The sequence below is a fragment of the Toxoplasma gondii genome, chromosome VIII, assembly GCF_000006565.2.
Source record: "Toxoplasma gondii ME49 chromosome VIII, whole genome shotgun sequence".
Classification (NCBI taxonomy): Eukaryota; Apicomplexa; class Conoidasida; order Eucoccidiorida; family Sarcocystidae; genus Toxoplasma; species Toxoplasma gondii.
The window spans coordinates 1,059,280-1,073,860 of NC_031476.1; the positions used below are offsets into that span (position 1 = coordinate 1,059,280).

The 14,581-nt window shown below is 55.0% G+C and overlaps 3 protein-coding genes across 3 annotated transcripts; 1 reads left to right on the top strand and 2 right to left on the bottom strand.

Annotated features, from left to right (window-relative positions):
• Positions 1 to 1,917: 1,917 nt before the first annotated feature.
• Positions 1,918 to 5,407, top strand: TGME49_230850 (hypothetical protein). The gene is made up of 3 exons (XM_002367945.1): positions 1,918 to 3,173; positions 3,921 to 4,358; positions 4,680 to 5,407. Exons 1-3 carry the CDS (start codon positions 2,358 to 2,360, stop codon positions 4,854 to 4,856), a joined length of 1,431 nt encoding a protein of 476 aa, XP_002367986.1. The 5' UTR covers positions 1,918 to 2,357; the 3' UTR covers positions 4,857 to 5,407.
• Positions 5,408 to 6,126: 719 nt separating this feature from the next.
• Positions 6,127 to 9,365, bottom strand: TGME49_230860 (hypothetical protein; the record flags this gene model as incomplete). Its single annotated transcript, XM_002367946.1, has 1 exon — positions 6,127 to 9,365. The coding sequence occupies one exon, from the start codon at positions 9,363 to 9,365 to the stop codon at positions 6,654 to 6,656; it is 2,712 nt and encodes a 903-aa protein (XP_002367987.1). The 3' UTR covers positions 6,127 to 6,653.
• Positions 9,366 to 10,532: 1,167 nt separating this feature from the next.
• On the bottom strand, positions 10,533 to 12,235 carry TGME49_230870 (hypothetical protein; the record flags this gene model as incomplete). Its single annotated transcript, XM_002367947.2, has 2 exons — positions 10,533 to 10,655; positions 11,765 to 12,235. 2 exons carry the CDS (start codon positions 12,233 to 12,235, stop codon positions 10,533 to 10,535), a joined length of 594 nt encoding a protein of 197 aa, XP_002367988.2.
• Positions 12,236 to 14,581: the final 2,346 nt, after the last annotated feature.

The window sequence follows — 14,581 nt, forward strand, 5'->3', positions numbered from 1 at the left end:
GTTTCGAATGGATGGTACAGAAGATCGAACGAAAACTAATCGACTTAAATCCTACAGGGTTGAACTGGTTTGTTTCGACGCTCAGCACGAACCACTGGATGGGATCCTCGACGCAAACTCAAGCGACATTCTGGACGGATGTCTCAGCAGTCCACTTTTTGTGGAGGACAGCCGCAGAGGCACAGCTCCCGAGTTCCCTGTTCCAGGCGTACCATGTGCATTACTGATTTCACTTGCGTTAACGCGAAAGAAAACGATGCCTCAGATGACAGGGTAGAAAAACACGACGCCAGTGGCGTTGTCATGCGAGTAATAATCTTCGTCGCGATGCTTTATCTCATAAACACCCAGGATGGTGTTTTCCCGTCTGCCATCCCTATGTCACACATTCGAGGAAAGAAGAAAAACCAAAGTCGAGGCGTTTCAGTGTGTACAGAGGCGACCGATTCCCCGGGACGCCGATCGGTATGGTAAGGAGAAAACAAGTATCAACACCGTCACGTGTAGTGAACGGTTAAAATTTGAGAAGCCGAAGGACCTCAAAGTGTCCTACGCTGTTAGGGACACACAGGATGCACAGGATGTCCGGTGAGCGTATCAAACAATGCTGTGTCGTCGAGAATACAGATTCACTAAACGGGATGAAAGTGGTGGCTACAACTCTTATTTGCCGTAGTCACTCCAAGACCGTCCTTGCTCCACACAAGGACGAGGTCAGTTTGAGGAAATTGTCCAATTTCATGTAGCTGCCATTGCTGTTGTAGATTATTCACCAGGTACCGCAGTATGCCTTCATACCCCGGTTGTCAGCACCGTTTCTCCAAGTTCATTGGCGTCTGTAGTATTTCCAAAACAGTCCGTGTCTAAGGATCTGTCGGCAGTCGTCGGCTTCGCTTCTTCAACTTCTAAGCGAACTTTCCTCGCGGTTTAGGGTGGTAGGAGAATCTTTTATGTTCTTTGTCTGTGCTCCAGGTAGATGCATTTGGGCTCTGGCAGGCAAAACCGGTGACCGCACAGTGCCTGTTTCGATATTTTGCAGAGTCACACGAGTTAATACTTGTCGCTGCTCAAGAAAAAGGAGGCGATACCTTTTGTCTACCATACGCTTCGTCGATACAGATGTAGCATAAGGATCTCCACGGAAAGCAAAGCGCGAACGAAGTGGAAGAGAGGACAGCAAAGAAGAGTAATGGAGATTGGACTGCTGGTTCCGTTAGGTGACCGTTCCGCCGAAACCATTCGAAGTTTCAGTCTGGCAGCTAAAACCCCTTGTAGGAGAGTGACTGCTTCCTTTTATGGAACCAGTGAGGCCTGTGTAAGCTTCAGACATTTCTGTAGGGATTTTTGGAAGAGGCAGGTTCTACGCATGGCGCCATCACGGTTTCTCGACAGGCCTCACGGACGATGCAGGTGAAGCTCGACGGGAACTGCATGGTTCGCCACGCCAGAAAAACAGAGGCAGGAACCGCTTCGGTGAACACCTCTCATTTGGTGTGCGCAACTGAGAGCTTTACCCCGGAACCCCGAGTTGTGTCTGCAGGAAACCGAGAGCCACAATCGATTCTGCCAACCGAGCCGCCTGTGGCACTTCTTCGTTGGCCGCGTTGGGTGGCACGAGTGAGGAGCTGAGATCCGTGTGTCCGCGTTTCGCCGGATCTCAGCAGAAAGTCTGGTTTTGACCGGCATATTCTTGCAGTGTCTGCCGCAAAGAAATGGTTTAACCAAGCTGGAAGACGCTCTGCAGTCGAAGAACGAGGACGCGCAGAGTCGCAGCTGCGGCGGGTCCCCGATACAGGTCGAAAGCATCGAGGACGGACTACCCTGCGCGATGCATCGTCGGACAGAGTAACGCGCGGCAACACCAAGCGCCAGCGCGGATTTCGTCCTCGTTTTTCCGAGTGGTCTCAGTTCCTTCCCAATAGTCCGCGACGGTTCCGAGTTTCTCCTGCTGCGGTGTTGACACTGCCGAAATCTTTCTAGTAGCCAAGTGCGTAGGCTCCAGGCAAACCGCTTTTTGACACTTCGATGCCACCGGTCGTGGGAGTTTTCGCGTGAGACCGACTAGCTCACTGCTCTCCAGATTTCCGGAGACTCGTCGCTTGCCTCGGTTGCAGGGTTCGTGTGTCCGATTTGAACCAGGAAGGGATATTTCCGAAACGCCCAGAGAATAGGGTTCGAAACATCGTTTTCGTTTTTTTATACACCGTCGACGGCAACTCCCTTAGTGCGCACGCTGGCTCGCTGCAGGCGCCGTTGCACTGGGCGGCCGCGTTTCCAGTCGTTTCCGCAACTTTCGCGTTTTATTTCGTCGCCGTTCTGTTCATTTCTGCTGCCTCGAACGCAAACGAGCCTCTGCAATGCACACCATGGCGGGCGGTAGCCGTAGGGGGCAGCTCGGTGCCGTGCCTCTTGGTGCCGAGGTCACAGTTTCTCCGTCCTCAAACCTGCCCGCGAATTCTGTCAACCCAGAAGTCGTGCAGCAAGAGTCATCTGCTCCAACTGTTTCACAATTGATGCCCACAGGGGCGGCAAACGCTACAACAGCGAGTCTGCGCTCTGCCGTGGCCTCCCCTTCTGAGCTGCGCGCAGCCGGGGGGGTCACCGCTGTGCCTCGGACCCTTTCTTCTACGGTCAGTTCCGCGCAAACTGCTTCCCGCACTTCGCCTGGCACTTCTCTCGGGGTGGGAAGCTCTCTACCAAGCCGCTTTGTCGATGTTTCTTCGGCGAATCTCCATGGCGTCCAGCTCCCGACGACGAGCTGTGCGCAGCTGCCAACTGTCCAGTGGCCTGAGAACTCGAGGCCAAGACCAGGCGCTGTTTCGCCCACAGACGCCGAACTGCTTTTGAAAGCTTTGGGTCAGAAGCCCGATCCGCGGAAAATCGAGACCACTGGCCTCGAAAGTGGGAAAAGTCACCTGCGAATCCCCACCAGCAGCACCGTGTGGTCGGGACCCGTGCCATCTGAGACCGTGACGAAGCACTATGTGACTTCGTCCTCTCCATCCCACTCTCCCGCTCCTCGGTGCACAACTACCGTCTCGAGGTCTTATATCGTGAACGGCGATAGGACCTACTGCGCAGATCTCACACCCGTCCGACTTCTCCCCATGAGAGAAGTGGATCACTTCACTGCAGTGTGCACCGTCCCCGGTCCTGCATACGACCTCCGTCAGGTAATGAAAGAGTCTGTGGAATAAAATAGTGGAGTTGTGCCTAAATATAAGGAAACGTCAGTAGTTGGAGTTCCCTACAGAACGCTTACATCCGACCGGGAGAAACCTGGCACCGAAGCAACTGTTGCCATGACCCCTGTGTTTCTGTAGCTTCGTTTCTCCCTAGTCACTGGACCTTGGGGTTTCCTGTAAAGTTGATTCCAGAGCTCCGCTATCTGAACACGACGCGAGTGACGGCGCTCCATTCGAAAATTGTCTTTTATCCGGAGAAAAAGGCTGTGTTTACCCAACTGACAGATGCGCCACAGTCCCGTTAATCTCATGACCGGAATTCAGGATTCAAAGCGTGCCGCGATGTCTATGGTCTCCACATATTTGGTCCGTTTCGTCTGCCGAAAGAGACGCTAGAGCAACACACATCTGGTGTTGACATCCGTTCAGTTTCTTAGATGTAAAGATCAGAACCATCGCACAGCGGTTGTCTTACTGGTAGAACACAGCTACAAGGGGAAAAAATGAGTTCTCCTACTCTGCTGCTGGCGCGGCTAGTGGATATGTGTGAAATCGAAGCACATGCACAGTGCCAGTGTGTTCGCAGACTGCAGAACGGGACGCTGCCGTAATTGGGCTTGCGTGAGCGTCTCAAGAACGTCTAGAGGCACCTAAATTGCCTTGGTACCGTGAAGAGCCTTTACAGGACAATCCGGTTGTATGTACATGCATGCTTGGTGTTACGTGTGTGCTCAGAACGTGGATCTGCTTTCTCCCGCCAGACGTCGGCGACGCCGAAAGATGAGAGGCTGCGGAGATTGCGCCTTTTGCCACGATTGTGCGATCCCAGTCATGGATACTGTAGTCGGCTGCCTCTCGTCCATTCTCCTGAACGGTGAAGACACAAACGGCCCTCTGCTCCCTGGAGACGGGGGTTCTTACTACCCGGCTGGGTATTACAGCATGCTTCAGGGGCCTTCTGCTCCAGTGGAGACCTTCTGCATGGACTGTGGAGGTATTTTTAGAGGCGACAAACTGGAACGGCGCCTCTTTGCTGACATGCTCGCGAAGAGTGAGCTTTCCACCCACAGTGCAGAAAAGAAGAGAACAGATGACGAGGAAGCGGGAAAAATTCCTCTGCCGACATTCGGCGACGCCCCTCCACACTCACCCGAGTGGACCAAGGGACGAAAAGTAAGTTTGGAATCGACCCAGTGTAGAAACACGAAGTACGTCCCGTCTATTTTGAGCGCGGGGTGCATTTTACGACGTGTGTTTTTGAGGAGATTCGCTCCCCGCTTGGAGTATTCAGTCACGCAAAATAACTTTGCCCTTGAAGGCGCCGGCGCGTCCTCACGTTTCGTGCTGACCACCACATGGATCCCGATAAAAGCTCGTTGTGTTGGGTTGTTGTTGCTGCTCGATATCGGATGGAAGGGCTTGCGCGCTGGAGTTCGCCAGCTGCTCTTTCGATATTCAGAACTGAGCTGCGTCCGCCCCGTGTGTCCTTTGCAGACCGGCGGCAACTATGACTCTCTCTTCGAGTGGAAAGGTCGGGATTCCGCACACAAGCAAGGCAACCAAGGCAACGAGTTTGCGTATCCGAAAGACGATAGCGGGCGCGTAGCACTCCCTGCCTTCAAGCTAGAGGAGAAGGACAAGGGCATGCGAGGTGTCCACAAAAAGATGTGACTGGTCGCCGCGTGCGATGTCGCGTCCGTTCCTTCTTCGCGGACAAGATAATGTAGCGCACGATGTGTAACTAGCAGAGATTGCTGTCACGGGCAATGCCTTTCTGGGTATGATTTGACTCCCCTGGATTCTTGAATACCGCACAAATTGTGAGGCTCCCCTGCGTTGTGTGGAGCAAAGTGGTAGCCGAGATCGGCACTCCGCGTGTTGCTTTTCCAAAGCGCTCAAAAACGATGCCGGTTCTTCTAGTCACGGCTCACACCTCACGGGGTGTATGTATAGGTCATATGTAGCTGAATGGCTTTGACAGTGCCGCGAGGAGCCTCGTTCGCGCTGGCTTTTAAACACTTTCGATTTGCCGCCCGCCGTGTGATGAAAAAACCCACCGCGGACAGGCCATTTGCCACGACTTTCTGAACCCAACGTAAGTAGGTGGCCTCTGCATGCAATGAGGCGACCTACAAATGTGAGCTTTTGTTACCCACGAGCCTGACCCGTGGTCTTTTCCCGATGACTTTGCCAGTCCCACGAGCTTTAAAGACGCTTTAGCAAGACGCTGAAACTGCCACCCTCGTGTGGACTCTCCGGCACTACGGTTTTACATCGTCGAACTGTGACGCAGAGTCAGGCGCGACGCTCTGTTCCGTAGAACCCAGACAAGACCGCTTCCCTCTCGCCACACATCTGCGGGCGGCCACACCTTGCTTTGTTTTACGCATTTGCCTGAAGGCCGTAGAAAGGCGACTCAAAACGCTAGCTCTTGCACACGCGGTCCCTCCAGGGACTGGCTCGGGAGCAGGCGCAGCAAACGTTTTTTAACGGCGTGAACCGTTTACATCCTTCGATTTGCGACTTGAACCTTCAGCAACTCGACAACCAGCAAATGCTGAGAAAGACGGCGTTCACCAGAAGGCCCGTCTAAGCCCCATTTTCCCGTCTCCATATCATCGAAACGCTTCCACACTATGTATGGATATCGAGAGCTCTTCGGTGGAGAATCTATGAATCTAGCCGCGGGATGTATCTCTGCGCTAGGCTCCCTTCTTTGCCCACATCACACGATGACTGTTTGGCCTCACCACGGATCTGTCTGTAGTGGGTTTCCTTCAGTTCCGAAATACTGATTCTTGCTCGAAAAAGGTGACAGGGACGCAGACGGTAACAACTTACACAATAAGGACAGTCGAAGTCGTCGGCTTGTATTAGAACCTACATCCCTATAGCTACCCAGAATGTGCTGGCAGAAATCAGGGACACAGCCGTGTTCGATTCGGCCGAAAAGTGTCAATAACGCGTCTTGAGGCATGCAACAACTCACTCCTCACGCAGAGATCGAGCGCGAAAAATCGCAGAAGGCGACATTGAGACATTTTGATGGTTTTGCTCGCTCCCGCGCTAATGCCTTGTGCACAACAGAGGCGTTATTTACACCGCACGACAGTTTGAAAGTGGAATTTTGCCTGTAGTGGACCGGCAAGAGACTTCGAGCTGCGTTCCCTTCCCATCCGCGGCATCTTCGCCTCCTTTTCTGTTTCCGCAAACTCAACAGCGAAGCTGCCACTCCTCACACACAGACACACAACTCTGTACCGAAGACACGTGGAAAACGGTAGTACATCGATGCATCAGAACGCATACGCATGCAAGCATCCCTAGAGATTTCTTTGCGTGCTCAGCGTGTGTACGTGTCTATTCACACGTAAATATACGCATTTGCAAGCAGGCTTCTACACCAGTTGGTCGACACCATAGGAACCGAGATCGCGTCTTTCGCTACGTCCTACGCTGTTTTGATGTTTAAGTGCGGTTGCCGCGCATGACGGGAGCGACGACAGTGGGGGGAAGAACAACAACGACGTGGAGAAACAAGTCCATACAGGACGCGTTTTTCCAGAGCCAGTAGAGGGGCGTCTCGAGCATCGGTTCGATGCCTTGGACGAGGACGCGGCAGCCCCGAGAGCGAAACTGAGATCGAACGGCGACGATCTCTCTCGTTGTATCCACATGCGCGTCGTCTCCTTCCTCGTCCTCCCACTCACTGTTTGCAGACTCGCGCTGGTCCTCCGAGTAGTCGCTTCCACCAGCTGCATCAGCTTCTTCGCTTCCAGAAAACCATGCTTCCTCGCTGCTTTCTCTCTTCCCTCCCGCCTCTTCCTCCCGCCGCGGCAGGGCTCCACGCACATCTGCCGGCGCTTCGCGACCGCCCCTCTCAGCAAGCGAAGGCGAGAGAGTCCTGTGCGATCTGTCTCTTCGCCTCTCCGCCGGAGCTCCGGCCTCTCTGTCGGCTGAGAACTCGGAGCGACGGCGCGCGCGGCTCATGCTTTCCAAGCAGTGCCATACCTTCTGGGGAAACAGCTGCGGCAACGTCGAGTGGAGAAGGTCGCCGAGAGTGTAGAATTCGCGTATGTCAAACTCGTCGATGCAGGCACGACGCGCCGACTTCGACGTTTCTACAGTGTCTCCTTTCCTCAAAGACACGCTCGCCGCCTGTCCAGCCTGCATCGGCCCTGTTTCGCCAGTGGCCTGTCTGCGTTGCCGTTCTTCTTCCGCTTTGTCTCCCTCTCGGCCTCCTTCCTTCTTCCTCTCTCCCTCTAGAGACGCAGCCGCGACGTCTTGCTCGCCTCCGCCTCCGGCCCCCGAGCCTGCGAGGCCTCGCACATCCCCTTGCGCCCCAGCCGGCGTCTCCGCGAAGACCGGCGCCGCCATGAGCATCGACATCACCAGCGGGACTGCATGTGCGTTCTTGGAGCCCCCCATCGCTTGGGTCGCGGACCCCCACCTGCCTTCAGCTCCGTCGACGGCTTGACCCCATGACACGTTGCTCTCTCGCTCGCATCCCTCGACGCCTCTCGTGACAAAGTGGAGTCGAACTGGCAGCCGGTGCACCGCGGCTTGATCGTGCCGGCCGCTCATCCCTCTGTCGCCTCGCCTCCGTCGCTCAGATCCGCCGCCCGCCGCCTCCCCCCGAATGCGCTCGGGATCCCCACCCTGCAGAGGCGCAATGGCCTCGAGGAAGCCTGCCAAGTCAGCACTGCGGAAGGCGGCCAGCAGTGCGAGCTCGTCGGCCTTCGAGAGTCTATGGAAGGCGGCTGCAGATCCCGTGAGCAGGTAAGAAGCCTGTCGAAGGCTATTGAGGAACATCGACTCGAACGCCGCCCATCCCTCGTAACTCGGCGAGCTCGCGGGAGGGAGCAGCACTGGCGGACAGCGAACCGTCTGCCCCTCTCCTCCACCCGCTTTCTCACAGCCGCGTTCGTCTCCGTGTTCGCCTGGCGACGCACCCGCAGACGCGCTCCGAGCGAGCGTGGTGGGCGAGGAATGAAAGTGAAACGTCAGCGGCCAGGGAAGGGGGACAGCGGCTCCGCAGGCCTCCGGCGGACACACCGCGACAAGGTCCAGTGCATCCCTGTCGACCGCAGGCACAGAAGACACTGTACGCCGGAAAGACGCTCGTTTCCTTCCCGACCTCGCCTTGGCAGTGGGACCTCTCCTGCCCGCGTCGCCCGCGTCCTGCGTCTCTCTCTCGTGGGTGGGGAGCACCGCCCCGTCTCCTGCGTCGCTCCCCGCAGGGTCTCCGGCGTCTCCTGCGTCCCGCCAGAGCGGGGGACGCACCCCACACGGCAGATGCTGGCCCGCGAGGAGGTCGACGGAGACACCCAGCGGCAGGCGCCAGTCGAGCGGGAAGCCCAGGCAGGAGAAGGACGGCGACGGGGGGCGCTCGGGACCTGCGACTCCGCGGGTCTGCGTAGGGCGGAGAAAGAAGCGAAAGCGCGTCACGCACTCGTTCACGATTTGCGGAAGATACGAAGACCGCGGGAGAAAGAGGAAAAGCGGCGGCGGCGGCTGCAGAGACACCACCTCAGAGGTCTCCAGCGCAATTCGCACCGGCAAGCCGCTTCGCAGAAGGCCCTGCCGGAGTGAGCTGTGAAGGCGACCCAGCGAACTCTGCCTAGCCAACCGAACGCGTCCGCCTTCGCGGGCGTTTTCAGCCTGGCGGCCGCGGCTCCGCTGGTCCGGAACTCCAGGGAACGACGGAGCCTCGATCACGTTCCTCGCAGTCTGCCTGGAACGCAATTTGTCTGCGTTACCGCGACTCGAAGAAGAGCGTGCACCGCTGCGTCCACTCGCAGGCCGCAGAGACGCCAGAGGTGCCGCAGGAGGCAGGAGAAACGGCTGAGGCGAGGACCCGACAGACGTAGAAGATGAGAAAAGAGGCGGAGATGCGGAATGCAAGAGCTTCTCGCCGCGGTTCTCGCGGAAGAGAGGCTGTGAAACTCGAGAGCGTTGGGCGTCGCCTCGCCTGTCATCGGGCTCCTGGTCTTTAATTGTCTCTCGGGGAGAAAGCAGCTGATCGCGCGGATCGCCTTGGTCACGGATCGAGACGTACACCCCATCGCAGGTTCCCTCTTCTTCTCTCTTAGGCCCCGTTTCAGATGCAGTCCCTGCATGCAGGCCTTCCTTTCGTGACGGGCAGTCCGTTCCGGAGTTCCTGCTTCTTAGCGCGCTCATTTTCTCCTTCGGCGACCCGAGCTCTCCTCTGGTAACTCGAGGAACGCAGGAAGATGCGGCCGCGACCACGCGCCGCCTGGATCTCCACGGTGTCCAGACACTCCAGCCGAAGACCCGAGAAGCATGTGCCTTCGACCCGGCGACGACACGGAGGAAACACAAAAACGCGTGATCTGAGAAATCCAGAGAAACGAGGAAGAACAGAAAACGGACTCACACCGAAACAGATGAGTCTACATGCAGGCACTACACGTATGCGCACAGCGATACGTAAATATGTGGAGTCACACCACGACATATATATATATATATATATATATACTTATTTATATAATGTATATGTACACATATCTATGCACATAAAAGCGTGTAGAGAACGCAACAGAACTTGGATCCGGTAAGCCTCAGCCGTATACAGATATGTTGTCGAAGAGAGAGATCAAAACGCGTCGCAGATGGACGTAGAGGCAGCTGGAGTGCCCAGTGGTTTCGACTGCAAGAAGGGATGTGCAGAGATGGAGAGAAAGAGCGAGCGACCAAGAAGCACGGTGACGCGCAAATGCCAACAAAGACAAACTCACCTAGCTGCCTACTCCACTGTAGCAAGCGCCGTCGGTGAGTGCCCCCGTAAGGAAAGTTCCAGGCCAACGTGGAGAGGCGCGCTTGTCAGAGCACAGCCACACTCCTGCTCACGATCCACCTGCAGCAGCCTCGTCACTCTTCCCTGTATATACGTATGCATTCGCTGCAGTGAATGCACGCGAACCCACAAATACATCCATAAATATATATATATATATATATATATATATATATGTGCATCATAAATATATATATATATATATATATATATGTGCATATATGCCTACATATGCATACACATACATACATATATACATACATATATAGATACATATATATATATATATATATGCATATATATATATATATATGTACATATATATACATATATATCTATGTAGACATCTCTGCTTTTGTTGGACCCTGGACGGAGGGAAGAGAGGGTGGACGACATCGGTTGCTGGCTCGAGGGAGAGAGAAGAACGACAGGGAGAGTCTCAAACCGGGACAGAGTCACGCGCGTGTCTCCGTTGGGGGGTGCGTACAGCTGACGCGACACAGCGACGTCGCGAACGAAGAGGCCAGCTAGGCGAGTGCTGGGTGGCGCGCGTAGAAGGCCGTGATGCTTGCGCCGTAAAAGTGCCAGGCGACGCCGAGAAAAAGCAGCAGGACGGCGGGGAGAAGGAGAAGAGCTTGTTTCCAGGGTGTCTGTACACCGGACGCACGGCACACATTGGAACGCGAGCGTCCAAGCCTGATGGTGGGGAGTAAAGAGACGCAAGCGGGCGCGCCCAAAGAGGAACGGGCGGGAGGCGCATGCACGCAGCAGCGGGAAGCCGCAGTTGCTGTCACACAAAACCTACTTTTAGACAGATGCGTTCGGACAATCTCTGGAGTGCGGCCGCCTACCGAGGCGAGTTGGGAGACGCCTTCGAGACCCACAGCGGAAGAGTGTCTCCGACGACGCAAAGAGGCAATGCGGACCAGCACCGTGCAGTTCGTTTTGTCTTCCAACATCGCTCGACTTAAGCTCATGTAGACACAAGCGAGTCGAGGGGAAACAGGGATAAAGAAATGCATAAATATGGCTCTCACTGGTACCGACACGTACTGGAGCTACGCGCTGCAGACAGACCCTCAAAGACCCTCGGAAACAAGCAGAAACCTGCACGGACATGGAGTGGACCAGCGTCTTGTAGATACACTGAAGGATGAGGAAAAGACGCAGATATACACGTGGAAACAGGAATAAAAAAGAGAGACGCGCCACCTGCATGAGTGTGTATCTGCACCGAGAACCGTTTTCACATGTCCCTAGCGTCGGGCCAGACGCAGAGAACTGAAAACATCGATCGAGGTGTGCCTCCTCCCGTTACGCAGAACCACGCAAATGCAAACACACAAAAAACATAACTGCATGAATACAAGACAAACAACATATACATAACATATACATAACATAAACATATTTATATGCATCGGCCAGCTTCAGTGCCCTTCGACGAGTCGACACCCACTGCAATCCATCTGAATCTGCGGCGAATGGAAGCACTGCCAAAAAGCATCGAGCCGTTCTCACTCGCATAGGTCAAGACCCTGAGGAAAACGTGGTTGCGTATGTCGTCTGTCACCCTCTCGCGTTCGTCTCTGTCTTTTCCCTCTCTCTCCCCCTGTATTCCGTCCATGTTTCCTTCTCCTCTCTTTCGCCTCTTCTCCCCTTCATTGCCAGTGCTCTCCCTCTGTGTGCCTCTGCTTGCCTCCTGTCCCTCGCTTTTCCATTGTGCGGGTCTGCTGCCCAGAGGCGGCGTCTCTCTTACCAAGGAAGACCCGGCGAAGAAGGACGCGTCCGTGAGACTGTTGAGGACTCGCGCGTCTGGTGTGCGCGTCTCGTCTGTTCTGAGATCGCTTTCAGGGAGAAACTCAGAAAAGTCAAAGTCGTCGTCGACGTCGTCGGGAATGAAAATGAAGGAGTCCTCCGGGCCGCGGGACGCGTCTTCTGTCTCGAACGCGGTCCGCTGCGCTGTAGCTACACCTGAACACGCCGCGGCGGGTGTCGCAGACGGGGCACTCGGAGCGTCTGTTCCGAGGTCGGAAACAGGGGACAGACAGCGAAGAGGGGGAGCAAACGAGCTCGGCGAGAGGCAGAAAGGAACAAGGAGAAGAACGAAGAGAGCGGCAGGCGGCGGGCGTCGAAACCGGCGCGAATCCAGAGAGAAAACGGAAGAAACGCGGGAGCGGAGTGCAGGGGGAGGTGTATGTACAGCCGAGAGAGGCGACCCACCCTGCATGATTCCGCAAGAGAGGCACATCGTCAAATCGCTCTCACTTCATTTTCTTTTGAGGGAGAAAAGCCAGAGAGGAGACATACAAGCAAAAGCCGGGACGACCATGTTTGCTGCAGAGCAGCTGTCGCAGTCTGCGGCATGTCTCCGCAAAAAAGAGAGGCGCGAAGACACCCGGTGCAGCGAGAAAGGGAGAAACACGAGCCCACGGGAGGAGGCGACGCAGAAGAGCGGGGCGTCTCTGTCCTTTTCGAGGAGAAAAAGTCCAGAAAACTGGTCGTCACAAACTCCGAAACGCGCTGGCCTACGAGACAGCCAAGAAGCTTGGGACGGCGCCCGGTGAGGAACTTTTCTGAAACGGGAAAGAGAGACTTCTCGGATTTTTCTCGACGCGTTTTCGCTGAAACGTCGAGGGGAAATCGTCTGGGAAACCCGGCGAAAAAAGCTGGAGAAGCCAGAGAAAAACAGTGAAGTTGCCACTGTCTCTGGGAAGAAACGCATGCACAGGCAGCATATATGGAGCGGTGTCGCACACTCTGTTTTCGACACCGAGGAAAAAAGGAAACAGATACACCTCTACACGAATGATCGACATGGAAACATCTTCATCGGTCTGAGATCCGCTTTGCCGAGATGGAAGTATCCGCGGAGCAGCGAGTAAAATCGCGCTTCTGTGCTGAAGCAGTCGAAGTACACCCGGACCGAGCTGTATTATACAGGCAGTAGACGTAGCAGCAGCAGCTGTTTCCGTAGGAAGACTCTCTTTAAGATAGTCCATTGTACATCTGCATCGTCCCTTCACGCGCTTCTCACAAACCACTTTCGACTGGCTTTCTCCGTTGTCCAAAACTCTTCACTTTATGCCGAAACGAGTGTCTGCACATGGTTAGCTCGCTCCACACCAGGAAAGAAGGAACCATGCGCGCCCTACCTTTTGAGCATGAAGGCAGCGAGAGAAGCAAGTTCAGGTTCTTCCCTGAACGAAGGGACTCGCGAGAGGAACTCGCTCCCAGAGACTGCACTAACTCTCTGTTCAAACCGTCCAGTGAGGACCTGGGAGAGCGTCACGCAGCGCGTCGTCTTCGAGGCGTCGTCGACGAAACGTATTTCTCTCAGTGTTGACACTTGATTGCCATGTGGAGGAGAGGAAGCATGTTTTCTCCCAGTCGAATGTCGCGGGGCCGGGGCGCGCAACAGACACTGTCTTCACGTCTTGTCGGAGTAAGAAGCAGAGTGCCTCGACTTCTTTTTTCGCTGGGGCATTGTCTCACCCGCACAGAAAAGACAGCCGTCTTCGGCAAGAACATGAAAGCATAAATCTGAAGGCGCCCTCTGATTGAGGCGTCGCCGTCGACCTCTGTCTTCCAGAGATGTCGTATCCGCAGCTGCGACATCTCAGTGCGAGAAGCGCGACGGCGGTGGAAAAAGAGAGAGAAACTGCAGTGCCCAGTTGAGAAGCCAGCTGTTGTGTTGTCGCTGCGAAACCGGGAAGCGAAGCACTGAAAAAAAGAGGAAGCGTCTACGCCGGTCTCTCTCTCTTCAGTCACTCGACTTCCCTGTTGGGCTCGCCTGGCTGTTTGGCTGGACGATACTGAGATCGAACTCTCGGTAGTTCGCCACCTGTTCAGGAACAGAGGCCGCGCAAAGCGCGAGGGAACTGGGATTTGGAGAACAGGAAAAGTCGAGGAACTAGCAGTCCAGTGCGTGTTTCTGCGCTCAAGAAAAGGAGTGAACAACTGTGCAGAGATGGCTGTGGAGAGGCGAACGCGAGTGCAAGAGAGAGGCGTCGCGTGCGAGCAAGACCTGCAAGGCAGAGAAAACAGTTGGGCTGCTGTTGGAGGAGAACCGCAAAAAGAAAAAGGCCAAGGGGGGACGTTGACGCCGCCTTTTCACGCAGAGAAACTGATCTTCAGTGCCCAAATCACCTCTCTCTACAGACGCGCGTCCTGCCACTATGATACTCTGTTCCTGTCAACTACTTGTTCATTCTTCATCTCTGTCGATCTGTATGCATGTATAATGTGTGCCGGTCCAGTAGTCTCCATCAATTTCAGGCCTCCTGCTGCGCATCTCGAGTGGTTGGAATCCCTGGTCCGCCGTTCCTCGATTTCTCCCTCTCCCGCTCGCTTCCACTGCTCTCTCTCTTCTTCTCTCACTCGAAAATGTGAAGGCTGTTCTGAAAAAAGCCTCTCCCAAACGAGAAGCGAGAAGACAACCAACGAAGTTTCCAGTTCCCTCATTTCCCGTGTTCGCCCTCCGTCCGCTTGCAGCAGAATTCCTTTTCTCTCCTCTTCGCTGAGGGTGTTTTCTCGTTTCATGACAAATCTCGGAAGAGACAAGAAAAAATTGACT